At 43.0% G+C, this 14,796-nt stretch overlaps 2 protein-coding genes across 10 annotated transcripts in view; one reads left to right on the plus strand and one right to left on the minus strand.

Annotated features, from left to right (window-relative positions):
- The window catches only part of mcamb (melanoma cell adhesion molecule b), a 77,509-nt gene extending 75,765 nt beyond the window's left edge, over positions 1-1,744 (minus strand). For all 7 annotated transcript variants that reach the window (XM_052077954.1, XM_052077953.1, XM_052077952.1 and 4 more), the window contains exon 1: positions 1,580-1,744. In XM_052077954.1, the coding sequence (XP_051933914.1) occupies positions 1,580-1,643 (64 nt within the window). In that variant the 5' untranslated portion in view covers positions 1,644-1,744. The remainder of the gene's footprint in view (positions 1-1,579) is intronic.
- A 580-nt stretch (positions 1,745-2,324) lies between these two features.
- rnf26 (ring finger protein 26) lies at positions 2,325-14,625 on the plus strand. 3 transcript variants are annotated; one of them, XM_052077955.1, is made up of 5 exons: positions 2,325-2,536; positions 8,188-10,105; positions 10,420-10,561; positions 11,105-11,230; positions 11,470-14,625. In XM_052077955.1, the coding sequence occupies exon 5, from the start codon at positions 11,571-11,573 to the stop codon at positions 12,852-12,854; it is 1,284 nt and encodes a 427-aa protein (XP_051933915.1). In that variant the 5' UTR covers positions 2,325-2,536; positions 8,188-10,105; positions 10,420-10,561; positions 11,105-11,230; positions 11,470-11,570; the 3' UTR covers positions 12,855-14,625. The 3 variants fall into 3 exon arrangements, with proteins under 3 accessions (XP_051933915.1, XP_051933918.1, XP_051933916.1); XM_052077958.1 differs by having other exon boundaries at positions 8,188-8,355; positions 9,918-10,105; positions 11,105-14,625; XM_052077956.1 differs by having other exon boundaries at positions 11,105-14,625.
- The last annotated feature ends 171 nt before the right edge of the window (positions 14,626-14,796 follow it).

Raw genomic sequence — 14,796 nt, forward strand, 5'->3', positions numbered from 1 at the left:
TGCACTTTGGCCCCGCTTGATTGGCCCATGTCACAGGAAGTGAATATGTTCTGGGTCACTGCTGTACTTCAGCACCCCCGGCTGTCTTTCTTCTGATGTCATGGTGGAGACAAAAGATGAGCGACTCATGCGGACATGCATAGACCCACATAGCGACTCCAAGCAACCGGTTGTTTACCCACGCAAATCAACGACCAAGTATCATGACTTTCATTCTGGTAATCTGGCCCAACGGTTAATCAGAATAATCTATCAGATTTATATCCCTTTTTTGGGGGCGACCTCAAAAATGTTTCACAATGTTTAAACATCCCTGCACGCACACGTTCACACCCTGGTGGTGTTGAACTAAGTTGTGCAGCCACAACTGGGGCAGATTGACCGAAGTGTGGCTGCCATTATGTGCCTACGGCTCTTCCGACCGCCACCAAATATTCACACCCAGCCATAGACTCGCGTGAGCAACACTGGAGGCAAGATGGATGAAATGTCTTGGCCAAGGACATAAAGGACGTATAAATGAAACGCCTCCTCTCACTGTAACTTAGTTCCTTGGCATGACATGAACCACTGTGTTAAAACGGTTAAATGCAGGTGCAATGAGGAATGTGAGGGAGGTGGGTGAGGTCCAGGAAGTGACTACTAAGTGTTGGGTGCTTGTAAGAGCCTGTGAATAATGGTCAGGCTGACCCGAAACGGAAGATGAACAAACACAATGTGCATGGAGGAGGTAAGGAAAAGTGGCCAAAGACAAAGGGGCATAAGAAAGGGCGGGAGGGAAGTCCGAGACTGAAAGAGAGGAAAGGTTCGTCATGGGCGGAGGCCGCGTTCAGCATCCGCGGCATGTGACACACAAACAAGTCAATCAACGACAGAAACGAAGCCGCACGGTCGTGGTTAACACCCGTGGTTTCAAGCCGCGCTGCCCTCAAAATAAACGGCCAACCTTTTGCAGCCAATGTAATGCGCGCGGGAAACCTTTGTTACTTTTCCCCTTCAAGTCATGTAAATAATTAATTTAAACACGCATCTCAATGCACGCTGAGAACTTCTTTCACTGATATGTGACCGGAACGTACTGCTCGGGTCAGACAGGAGCTGACAGAAAGCAGAGAACTTCTGTGCAGCGCTAAAAATACATGCAGGCAGCTTATGGGAGCCGCTTTATACAGTGAATGATCCGTCCTATTCCAGTTTACCTGCTCAATCATGGGTCGGGGAAATTTTAAAAAGATAGTTATCATGCGCTGTCAGACCACTAAGAGGTTACATCAACTTCACTTTACAACTGTAGGATTGTGCACTATCAATTTTGTTTCTGCAGGCGTAAACACAACTATTACAGCACTCTTGATTTTTTTTTCCAGAAAGTTATTCTAAGCAAGAGAATGAGTCACGTGGAGTTTACACTGAACCTGCACTAAATAGTTTGTCTGCAGGCAAACCGCTGATCGTTTTTTGTGTGTGTGTGTGTGTGTGTGTGTGTGTTATAAAGCCCAAATATATCCCACTATCTACTTTTAATTGTTTTCAGAGAAAGACTTTCCCTATCTCTGCGATGAGCAGCGGATGCACTCACCCGCGAAGCCGTGAAGGAGGAACACAAGTCCGGCGAGCAGACAGGCAGAGTGCCGAGCGTCCATGCTTGTTGATCAGTGCTGTGGAGGTCCGTCTGATGTGCATGTGAAAGTGCGTGTGCGAGAGGCAGGAGGAGGAGAGTGTAGCATGGAGTGGTCCTGAAAACGCACACACATTGAGGGAGGGAGGATGCACCCATGCGGGGGGACTAAGACTAGTGGTCACACATAGCCAAAAAATAAAAATAAAAATCATACTTGGGGGTTCCACGATGCGCGTGTGCAACGAGTGTGGCCCACGAGCCGGTGTCCCAGGACATCCACCTGAGACATCCGGGGCCCGCTCGCCCATCAGGTGAAATAGGCAGATGCTAAGGGCGCCTTGGACGCTAGGGGGCGCTAAAAATCTGGTGAAAACTCGACGTAAGTATAATTACAGTATTGGCCCGAATATAAGACTGTTGCATTGAAATAAGACTGAAAAAGTGGGGGTCGTCTTATATTCGGGGTCTAGATATTATACCCATTCATGACGCTAGATGGCGCCAGATATCATTGAAGCGAATGCTGAACTTGACTCCCCAGGCCAAAGCGAACCCCTGCCACAACGAATAAAAATAGCGGTAGCACGAAGAAGAAAAATAAAAAATAGTGGTAAGAAAATAAAAGAGATCACAGAAAATGGAGAAATAAAGCGACAATCTGGAGAAAAATGGGTCGAAGATCTGCCAGGTTAACCGGCAGATATTAAGATTTGAATGAGGCAAAATAACATGCTTTTTCTCTCAAATATATTGTTATAATCATTTGTTTCAGATGTACTCTAATACAGGACAACTCTCTCTCCGCGTAGGATACCGATCTTAATATGGACACGGGACAGGGAATGAATTGGGCAGGCCTGCAGTACAAACTATGTTAAAACACCTGGCAGAGGACATCATATCATTTATAGTACAGTAAGTATGCAATGCTGACCTCTCTTGCTCTTTGCTCTCTCAATCTCTCTTTCTCTCTCCTGCTCCCACTCTCTCTTTCTGTCTCACTGCTGGTCTTTTGGCAGGTAAACAGTCTGTGAGTATGTGAACATGGTTTTGGCTTTCGCTGATGGAATACGTGCGCAGGTTGCCAAATTGTAATAGAGTGCATAACATATGACTCAGTTTGATATTACGAAACACATTCTCAGACAGCGGCACGGATCATCAATGCCTAATTTGACCAATACTTTGGTTTGTTGACTCTGTACTTATAAGACCACTGGCCAACAACGATGTGCCCTGTGAGTGGCTGGCAACAAATCCAGGGTGTACCCCACACTCTCTTAACCAAAGTCAGCTGGGATAGCTCACTTGTGATTCAAATAAAGACATGTGCTCAAGAAAAACGATGGCTGAACTGTTGTAAACTGACAATCAGCTCGGCTCACCCAAGTATTTGTAAACCAAAGCCGGTAGACCTGGCACACTCCGCTAATCTCTCTCATGATTCCAGTATAAGATAAGATAAGATAAGAAAAATCTTATTTGTCTCACAATGGAGAAATTCCCAATTTACATCAGCAAAATTACAAAAGGGAGAAAGTAGAAGACAAAAAATATATAAATGTAAAATGTACGCATATTAAAAATGGGTAAGTGGAGGTGAGTCCAGGTTTTCAGGACCGTCTATTCAATAGCCTGACAGCAATCGGCAGAAACGAGCGGCGGTGCCTCTCCTTGCGGTGCGGGTGTATCAGTCTCTGGCTGAAGGAGCTGCCCAGTGCCGTCAGGGTGGCCTGGAGTGGGTAGGAGGGTCTGTCCATTATCGCCGTTAGCTTAGCTAGCATCCTCCTGTTGCCCACCTCCTACAGAGTGTCTAGGGAGCTATTTTTACCCTTGAGGACCCTCTGTATTTATTGCCCCTGTTTTGCAATAGTGAGTTGAAACAAGTCCTAGCTGGCATGCGTGTAAGCGAAATTACGTTTGGTTATGGAATCATCTCACATCTTAGGGACTTTTAAACAGGTGGCAGTGAGGAAAGTGAGGCAGACCGTGTTTGTCAAAGTTCCTTTTGCAACTCTGAAATGAGGACTTGCAAAAATTATGAGCACAACTACTTAATTATATATATTTTTCGTCTTTTGAAGATTAAACTCAGACGACCCTCCCCTTCCCCAGCCCGTATAAGGCAGCCTCCCACTCCCCCGCCCACGTTTTATACCATCAAGCTCAGCTGTTACAAATGTGGTCCAAGTGGAACAAAGTTGAGCAGATATTAACGTGCTAACTATGTCAGGCTGGGATCTTCACTTCATTCACTTTCACCAGTCTGCAATGACAAGGTACAGGTCAGGTATTCACAGTAGATGGGTTGCTCGGTAGGTTTTGCAGTCTTTACAACCAATGTTTGTTTTTGAACGAATAGAATGGTCCCATCATGAATATTGTTTTCCGTTTTTAATTTGAGTTCTGAGTTGAGAATAGAGACTTGTGGTTCTGGGTTAGGTGGAGTTACTCTGGTTGCCAGGATACATAGCCAAGTCACCGATCGAGTCATTATCAACTCTTGTTAATTTTGTGAAGTACAGAGTAAACATTCGGAGCAACACCTGCCGAACAATTTATCATTTCTGGCATCTAAGGCACAACGAACATAAATATAGAAAAGAAAATACGGATTCCAATACCAATCACATGGATTAGCTACATATTTTCCTATTATAGAGCTGCTCACTAACTATTATTTTAGTATTGATCCATCCGTTATCCGAACCGCTTATCCTCATGAGGGTTGTGTGGAGCTTATCCCAGCTGTCTTCGGGCAGCCAATCGCAGACAAGTATTTTAATAATCCATTAACCACCAGGGTTTTTTTTCCAATTAATTTATAAATCAGATATTTTTTAAAGACATTCTTTCCAAATTCCCATCCTTTTTAAAAATATTATTTCAAATTAAAAGTGTAGAAAATGCACAAACATATTACGGTACTGGTTTGGTCTGTAAGATGCAGTGTTTAATAAATGTTTGAAAACGAATAAAGTTAAATACAACTGAACTGTACTTCCCACATATGCTACCATTTACGAACCTGATAAAGGGGATGGATGGTATATATACCGGTAATATGTTTTGGCTACCCTGCCTTTTTACTTACTGTACTGATCTAACAAGCTTTGTGTACACGTGTTGCAAACCTGCATTGCAAACATTTCACGGTTTAAAATTGAAGAAAAAAAAAAAGACACAGTCAGGTGTGGCAAGATCAGTAGACCCAAGGCACCTGCTGTTGCATACAATCTGCAAAGTCTGTTGTAAAACCTCACCATCTGGGCACTGAAGTCATTCCTTCGTGACTTTGTTTGATATCGTGTGAAATTTCAGAGTCGGTCCAGTTGGACGCGGATGAAAGAATGATGAGACGTGTGGTGCACGTCGATCTCTAACCTTCCGTGCTGGAAAACTGTGTCTGATACATGTGGCTGCCAAGTGGACTGGCATGGCTCCACGTGGAGCAGCCAGGCAGATCTGCGTTACTGTAACTCTGAAGGAGTTTCACTCTGATGATCACCGCTGCCTTTAAAGGGATGGGGCAGAGGCGGGTGTTTTGTTTGTACCCTTTCCGCACCATTAACGCTCTTGACTAATACCTGCTTGAAAGTAAGTAATGACGCATTTTTTTCCCCCGGATACACTTGATTTGATTATAGAAAGTACAGGCCCACTTTGCCAGTGGCCAGTTTATGTTACAAAAGCATTTGTTTTCCTCTGTACAAATTGGATTTGTTTTGCTGCCATTTGTATCGCCCTATTTCTGTTGTGTATCCGTTTTGATTTGTTGGCAAAGAGTTCATGAGAGAGCTTCAGGGAGTTTCTGTCTGTGCCAAAAGCATCACACTGTGAATGTGCGCGCCCTCTTCGAGGCGACGAATGTTCAAAGTGGTTGGTCCGTACCCATCACCAAAATAGACTTTAGACTAATCTGGCCTGGGTGGCATGTATGGTGAGGCGGCCCCTCAACAGCGCGCATAATCTACGCTTTGTCTTGTTAGTCAGTGTGACATTTATTTGTTCAGTTTTGTTGGTCACTCTCGTGGAGGAGTGGGCAACCAGTCCAGGACATTGCCGATACACGATCGACTCTTAAGTAACATCCACCTGATGCATCTATTTTGCCTTTTATGTTGAATACAGAGTAGTCATTCAACAGAGAAAAGAGTTTCATACTGGACTGTTCAGAGGCATTGCACCATTAAAAGAGACTAGTGGCCATGACTGACATATTTTTAACCTAATAACATAGTTGCATCTTTAACAAACAAAAGGTAACGGCACATCATTACAGCAATTAATTATTCAAATAATCTATCATCAATGATGTACCTAAATAAATATGTGAATTATGAGCTCATTTGACCAGCCGTCTGGCCGTTCATGTTCTGTTCAATGAGTGTCAACATCGCTAGCAACGAGTGGATCAGAAGCGCTAACGTTACTGTTAGCTGGCTGCTCTTCGCAAGATTAATGTGTCCTCCACAATTACGAACAAACAAATTGAAAAAGTGTGCTATAATGGCTTTAAAGGTATGTTATACATTGAAAATTCTGTTTCTTTGTATAAGAAAAGTCTACAGAAAAATCTGTAGTAAAGAGTTGCAGTTAAATGCCGCTAAAAAGCTAATAGCTTTGGAATAAAGTTAGCAATATTTACTGCATTATTGTAGTTGCAGTTTGGTGTGTGTAAGACTGTACGAGATTATTGTGATTGACTTTATTTTTGGATCACACACAAAAAAAATAAATATTCTTTTTTGTTGCACACTGGATTGAAGATTGTAATGCTATGTGATTTTGTGACAACTCTTAACAGAGAACTGAAGTGTGTCAAACTGCCCTCAGATCTTTTGTAAATGGGATTTCCCCTCATAAAACTACTGGAGAGGAAGAGCTCATGGAGATATTTACAATTGTGTTTTGATGGAAATATGATGCCGACACTGATAAGACATTCTTGCTCTCTGATCCAACCATGATGTCATGTTAATTGTGTTTTGTATTGCACATCTGCGCAGAAAATATTTTTGGACCCTCATGCTTTACATACACGAAAACAGTATGGGTTATTTGATCCCAGTATTGGTCAGTAAAGCGTATTTGCAAACCTGAACCTGCAAACAACAATGTTTATTGATAGTTTATTTGCGTGAAAATGGTGTAAACTGATGCGTTAAATTTTCCCTCTGGAGAAAAGCGCGGCAATTACGGTTTGAAATGACAAAATTTTCTTTGAATAACTGCATTGTTCAGCCAAGGTCAGTAAATTAGGAGAGCTGCCACGAAACTAGGATGTGGCAGGGGAAATGCGACCATGATCGCATCAATAAAAATAGCCGATTCGGAAATACTGTTTTGAGAGAGGCCTCTTAAAATTCCTTGAGGATGAGTTGCAAAATGAGAGTCCCCTTTCTACTATATTGAATACGATACATCCTGGAAAGGGCATGTGGGAATTTGGGGGGCAGTGAGTTTATGTCGTGGGGCTGAATGGAGAAAACAGAAGCAGGAAAAGACCCCCAAGCCCCCACTCCTTAAACTGTTCCCAGGATAAGACAGAACAAGCGCATGTTTAGAAAGAACCTCTGTCTCAGCATCGTGAATCCCTCCATCGTGAAACATGTCAAGTTTTGTTCATACGAAACTTGAACTCTCACAACGCCGGAGGTCCTAAAACATTTTCAAGTAATCTTACTGCATTCGAGATTAAATGACCAACGTCTCACAGCACTTTTCTTTTCTCTTAGTGTACTTCCTGCAGTACCGCCAAAAGTGTGTCCTGTTAAATTTCAGCCCTGTGATTTTGCTCCAAAGGAAAGGAAGTAAGGATAAACAAAGGAAGAAAGAACAAAGTAAGGAAGGAAGGAAGGAAGGAATGACAATGAAAGTCAAAGAAAGAAAGAAAATGCGAAAACTCGACATTCACGTTCATTTAGTTGGAATATAATGTCTTGACTTTATGTAGGAGATGGTTGTGAAAGAATTAATGAAAGAGAGGGGAAGGATAGGAAGTAAAGACCTTTGTAGGAGAGCAGGTAGAAAGAAAGAAGGAAAGAAACAATCAAATACGAAAAAATATATATCCTCTTTTTATAAAGTTGGAACTTCTTTTACATTTTTCCATGAAATGTTTGTGACAATTTCAACTATTTCTCCAAGAATGAATCAGGTGTCTCAGGCTTCTTTCTGTTCCGTCCCATCCATTCCATTTGATTGATTATGAATTTATTTTGGTGAAACGAAAGTTGACTCAAGTGGCTCGCTTTTTGACCTGGTAATTGAATTCAAATTAACCCAAATTTGTGATTTTTCATCCAATTGTTTGTAACTCTTTCGTGCACCCCGTAACCTGATAATGCGATAAGCTGTCCACTGTAGTAACCGCTGTCCCTCGAAAGGCTTAAGGTGTAATTATCTTGAATGCTGTTGTCATGCATGTGGGTTTTAACCCTTTCTCTGTCGTCGCTATCCATACCATAAACCCGTGTATGTGCGTGCATGCCTCCTCAGTGTGACCGATGATTTCACAGTATGGCTGCTGTTCACCTCACCAGCAGCTCTGTGTTGTGCTCAAGGTCTAAGCAGGCGGCTGAAGGAAGGAAGGAGAGGAAAAGAAGTCATTCTTTCCGAAGCCAATGAGGGAGTCGTTTCTGGGAGTTGTCCACCCATCATAAGAGACGCCTATTGTCCCTGCTCCTGCTGCTGCCCGATTATGTCGGGAGACTTCCAGTTATTGCTGTGTGGTGAGGGGACTCAGAGTGGGAGAGGAATGAGAATTTTTGCAAAATGCTGTCATGACAACGATGAAAGTGACAAAGAGACACTTTGATCAACGCACAGGACAAGATGTGAACTTTGCTTCGCCTTGGCGATTACACGGAGTGGGCAGCGTTAGTCTTCATAATTGCCCCACTGACATCATAATAGGGAGAAAAGCTGCTTTAATACAATATACATGGGGGCTTTCCTCTTCGTTCGTCTGTTTTGATGACTTCTGAAAAGTGTGGCTTTGGAATTTGACTTCCATCCCATTTGAAGTGTATTGTCAAACTAAACATCAAACGTGTATTTTTTAGTTGATCAAGAGTTGCGTCTGATAGTGTATTCGCATTGTTGTTGTTCATCTCATGTAGTTTATTTTTCTAAAAAAACAGCCAGTTGTGGGCACGTCACTCCACCAGTTATCATTCCATCATTATTTCAGGCTGGCCCTGTCCATCGGTCGTCGTCGTCAGGGACAGCCAATCGGTATCAAGACCGTACTTACTATGTCACCCGCATATGCAGAGCTAAAAAAAAAGTGTTACATGCCTTTTGGTCCCACAGTAACATTGTGCCGGCCTGAAATAAAGACTGAATCAGGACTAATGGAGTGACGTGCCCACCGTGGTAAATCGGCGACACAATGAAATCTCACGGCTTGGGTGGACGGATGCAGAATAGAACAGAAACCAAGTAGGAAGTCGCGGCTCCTATTAGCAACATCCTGCAGATGTATGCATGCCGTGCTCAAGGTCCAGAGAAAGGCCGATCAAAGAGGAATTCCTCCTGGATGAGTGCCACGGTGTTAGTCATGTTATTCATATCTTTCTGAGTCACACCAGAAAAACCATGAGCAAATCCCCCCCCCCCCCTCCCCCCTCCCTTCATGCATTTCATTGTCTGAGGTCTGGGTCTACTTGCCTGTCCATATTTAAAGTCACAAAAATGTATCTGGTGAAAACCTCTAGTGGTTTGTATATATCCCACCGGGTCAGTGTGGGGCTTTCCACACTGCAACGAATGGCGCTAGCCACCACTTAGTCATACTCGCTCAATAGCTGGCAATTGCGCCAGAGAACCACTGATGCAAACAAAGTTCTCATGTCGTGGGAGAGTGGGAACTCATGCCCTCACCCAAACACAATCAGCAAAAAATGAAATGAATAGAATCAATAATGAAATAATTAATAAATATATGCTTGCATATGTTTTCAGCAATTCCTTTTCAACCATGCGCAATATATTTAGAAAGAAAATCTCTAACTTCACTTGACAAGGTCTTATTTGGAGTTTATCCTGAGTAAAACAGGCACAATTCAAGCAAAGACAGATCGTTTTTCAAACCAAAATTTGTGGTGCGAGCAAGCTTCGGTTTCACCGCCGCCCGAGTGAAGTAATAAAAGTGGAGTTAGTGGTCTCAGCTGTTGACAAGGGGAGTGTATTTTGCAGCGATATCTGCGTATAACAAAACAAAATGTTTATACCTGCTTGATTATACCCTCTATCTATTTTCTGTACTACTTATTGTCTTTCCTGTCATTAGGGTCAGCATAGCTCGGTGGTAGTGTGGTCATTTCTCAACCCAGAGGTCGGTGGTTTGATCCCTGGCTATTACGACCATATGGAAGTGTCCTTGAGCAAGATACTGAACCGCATTTGCTCCTGATGCTGCGTCACTGAAATGCACCTAAATGCCAACATCTTCCACCAAAGACCACAGTGCCAGTGAAAGTGGATGCCTCTGGGATGTGCACCTGATACATGATATTTCATTGGCCCGTAAAAGACACTTAAGAAATCCCTGTAGGAGGGATGAACACAAACTATTTTTGTGTTCATTTGAAAGGAGCAATTTCAGCTTGCACAAAACAAACACAGGAAGCTGACTGGCTGTCTGGCTGATACACCAGAAAGGGGTTCCTACCATAAAAGGAGCAAGAAGCTCCATAGCAAAGCCTATATTACCTTTTATAGCCGCATGTATTGCCTCTGTGTCTCTGTTGTGTGAGATGCTTATACAAATGCCATTTGTCATGTGTCCAAAGGTTTGGAACTGGATATCTCATTATCATATCAGATCATAATCATTATCATCATCACCACCACCACCTCTGAAAAGAAGACAACAGTCCAACATGAAGATTAAGGAGAGGAAGGAAATACCAATGACATTGTTAAGATGAACAGGTTGGTGGAAATGGATGAAGTAAAGCAGTACCAAAATAATGGGTATGACAAGAAAAAACACAGCACGAAATTGTATTAATGTGCAGATACAGCAGGGACATCTTGTGTCCCCACTTCCCCGAGAAATTTGCAATAAGCCATTCACAAAATACAGAAATATGCACTTTTAAATAATTTGTGTTGTCCTGTCAAAAATGTTACCCGTGCTATACTAAAAGTGATTCATCAATGTTTTTTGAAATACCCACCTTGAGCACCCTGCCAAAATTGTTAATTGATATCTTGATATCCAATTTACATATCATATACTGTATAACAGAAACAAATAATTTTAAATCAGTTATTTTGTTTTGATGTTGTCTATCTAATCTATCTATCTACTCCATTCTATTCTAATTAACTATTCTAATTCTATTCTAATGCTTAAAAACACACGAATCCAGTTTGTCATGAAAAAATTGACCACACAAATATAACAAAATATTGACATTATTATTATTATTAATATTAAATATTTAAAAAAACTTTCTGTCCTTATTTTAGCGGCCGTCAAGGACAACAGAGCGGATATTGCGCATGCGCACACCAACTCCCCGGAAGTAACCAGAACACATGACCAGGACAAATATGGCGCCCACCTCGTCGACGGAAAACGCGTTTCAGTCATCAGTGAGTGTTTTCTCTGCTATTCTCTAATTCTTTAGGTCATTTCAACTCCCGCATGAGGTAGCTACATGAACTAGATGAATTTCGGGTCACAAATACGAAAGGAGAAAACGAAATTCGCAAATGCGGCGGAAGTCGTCGTTGCGTCTTTGAAAGTAAACATCCGGTTGTTCGTTCGTATCGGCAGCTCGTTACTTCAGAGAAATTGGGAAACTAAAATGAATCTCTCTCCCCTTCTAAAGGATGCAGCAACAAAGGAGGAAGCAACGGTCAGAATGAGATATGACTGAGCATGCAAACAAACATGGACTTTGACGAGGTGACACATTGAGCGCACAGTGCCATGGGACCAGTCAACGTTGTTATTTCCACTGTCGGAAAATGCCTCGATGTAGTCAGTTTAATGCTGGACGTCAATTACCTCCTCGTCCACACTGTTGTCCGCACAATACTGACTGTGTCCCACGTTATTATCAATCTGCCTGCACTCTTTGTCTACTGCATCCTGGAGCTGTGCAACTTGGTGGCGCTCTTCTTGCTCTCCACTGCGGTGACAATGTCCCACATCGCCCAAGGCGCGGCTGCCGGCCTCATGCTTTCTCTGGAGGGGGTTCTGGAGAGCTTGAAGATGGTGGGCTACCTGTTAACGCACATGCTGCTCCGCGGCAAGGAGCAGCTCTGCCGGGGGCTGCTGTCGCTGCTGGAGGCCTGCGGCATAGCCCTTAGCCTAATGGTCTACCTAGTCAACATGACGGTCAACTACGCCCTCATTGCCGCCCTCAACCTGCACTCGGCCTTGCTCAGTGTGTGGCAGACGGTGTCCAGCCCTCTGCAGATGGCGCTGGAGCTCACGCTGACCTCCATCACCTTCCTCTATAGCAGCCTGATTGGCACATCGGCCTTCCTGTGGTCCCCCTGCAAGCTGGCATTGGACTTCCTGGCTTCGCTGGTGCACATCTTTGTCAGCATCTTCATACTCAACACATACGGCCTGGTGCTCACCGTCGGCATAGCGCTGACGACCACCGCCTACCTTAACCCAGAAGTCACCAGGCAGGCGTCGCAGAGACTCATGGCTTTTGTGAACTCCTTCCCGGCACTCCGGACCCTTTCCACGGCGCTTCATTCAACCTTGTGTTTAATACACGGCGTAATGCGGCACCTGCACCGGTTGTCGCTTCACCTCTACCTGCTAGAGAGAAGAATCTGGCAGCAGCTGTCTCGTCACAGCAGCCAGTTGAGCGTGGCGCTGAGGATGCAGCTCCACGGGCAGAACCGAGCGGGCACTGACCCAGATGGCGAGGTGATCAGGCGGGACCCGCCCGACGGCAGGGCGGAGGACCACCAACGGGAACAGTCGGCGTCGTCGAGCACTGTAAGACCTCTGAAGGCGGAGAAACTGTGGAGGCCGCCGGCGGAGAACCTGCTGACGTTGCTGAACGAGCAGGAGCACCGCAAGATGTGCGTCATCTGTCACGATTGCGCCAAGACAGTGGTGCTGCTGCCATGCAGGCACCTGTGCTTGTGTCGAGGCTGCACCGACATCCTGCTCCACCAGCCTTTCTACCAACACAACTGCCCGCTGTGCCGCCGCATTATCTTCGACACCATCGAGGTTTATCTCTGAGGCGGCACAAAAACGCTACTCCCACATTTTTACAAACCCTGGAAGGTTTTTTTTTTTTCCTTCAACCAGTACAAACTCCAGCTTCACTGTGACCCTGAAATAGCCATTTTAAGTAATTGCCTTCTTGAATATTTTTTTCCACATTTAATCCCAGGAAGGAGGAAATTATATCATTGCCAAACGCATGAGCAATAGGCAAATTTAACCTGAAACGGAAACAAATTTCGCGATCATAGTGTTGCACTGTGGATGTGTGGTTTGCGCAGTTTTGAGGGTTAGGGTTTGAATCTCATGGCCTTCCTCTATGTTGTTTACGGCATGTTTTCTGCCATGCTTGTGCTCTCAGAGTACTCGCGTTTCCTCCCCAGACAAGTTAGACTGAAGACGTTGGATTATCCAATGGGGTTATTAATGTGTTTATGGATGTTGTTTAATCAATGTTATGGAAAATGGTTGGAATGTGTCCATCTATTTTTTTGTTTTCATTCAGAAGAGTCATGTCAAATTACTCTGGTCAACAGCAAATATTGATGTGGGATGTCTTTATGTGTCCCTAAATTTATTGTTGGCACTGATTCCATAAAATATGTCAGTTGTTTTTTTTTTTGTGGCACAATCAATATTTTATGTGATATTATAATTTGAGCTATGACGTTTCAGGAAAAAAAACGTCATCTCTTGCTTAATTGAACTATGAATTCATATTGCTATATTACAGATTAATATTATGTAAACATTATGTGCCAGAGAATAAAACAGGGGAAGAATTGTAATCGGCGCAAAAAAAAAATGTTGACCACTGTTATCACGAGTGAGGATGGAAGAATCTCATTAACTTCATGGGTGTTTTGTTGAAATCGACACTTTTTTTTTCTTGGCGAGTGAGCCAGCTCTCTGCTGCGATAACTGAAAAAAATGTTTGCATGCAAGTGAATTTTGACTGTTCAGTTCATTTGGTGGACGGGATTGTGAATGAGAACCTTGTTTGTGCAAAATGTGGTGGTGGACATATTGATATGGGCGATTTCATGAAATGGAAGAACTTTTTAGAAAAGAAATACAGAAAATCAACATTTGCCAAAATGACTCGGGGTAATGAATATGTACAAACATGTTTGTGGAAAGATATAAAAGTGCTACTTTCGTCTCAAATAGCAACATGTTAACAACAACATTGCTGAGCCTGAACTTTTTTTTTTTACAATAGTAGGTTAATTTTCACACATGGCCCCAGAGGATTTTTTTTATTTCAAGAATGTTAATTTATTATCTACCACTTTGCTATGAATCGATTTGTTTTGTATTTTTGCAGGTTATTTCCCCTCTCATATTTGCCTTTATCCACCCTCAACAAAATCCATAAAATACATTCCTTTGTATAGCAATGGTAATTACCCTTCACAATTCCAACTGTTTTTGAAGTGTTTTGTGTTGAATGAGTTTACAAAGTTCAGAGAATCTTTGTGGTATTTTGTTCATATGTATGATTCCCTGCAAAGTGCCGTCTACCTTTTCAATTGTTTTTCTATTGTTGGATGACTATTTTATTTTTTGCTTGTTTTGTGAGTGACACTCAAGAATATGTTAGCCACATCCTCCTCAGGTATTTGTCATAATGCCCACATGCCGCACCAGTATGTCATTCCTACAATTACAGCAAAGGTACACGTGTTGAGTGGGAAAGAATTGAGACAATGTGATTTGCAGACTTGAATGTAACTCAACTGAGATGGATAAGCGAGGCTTTTCATAATAAAACAGCAGTAAATGATTTCTCATCATTTTGTGATTTATTTACTTATATATTTGGGCCAAGTGACTGTTTCGGACAATCGAGGAGTTGGGACAGCAGCTTTAGCTCTCTACATACATTTCTGTAAACCTTTTCAAGGCATTCCCAGGCCACCCATGGGACATAATCTCTCCAGCATTCCTGTAGGAC

This window comes from Hippocampus zosterae, chromosome 10 (genome assembly GCF_025434085.1).
Source record: "Hippocampus zosterae strain Florida chromosome 10, ASM2543408v3, whole genome shotgun sequence".
NCBI classification, from domain to species: domain Eukaryota; kingdom Metazoa; phylum Chordata; class Actinopteri; order Syngnathiformes; family Syngnathidae; genus Hippocampus; species Hippocampus zosterae.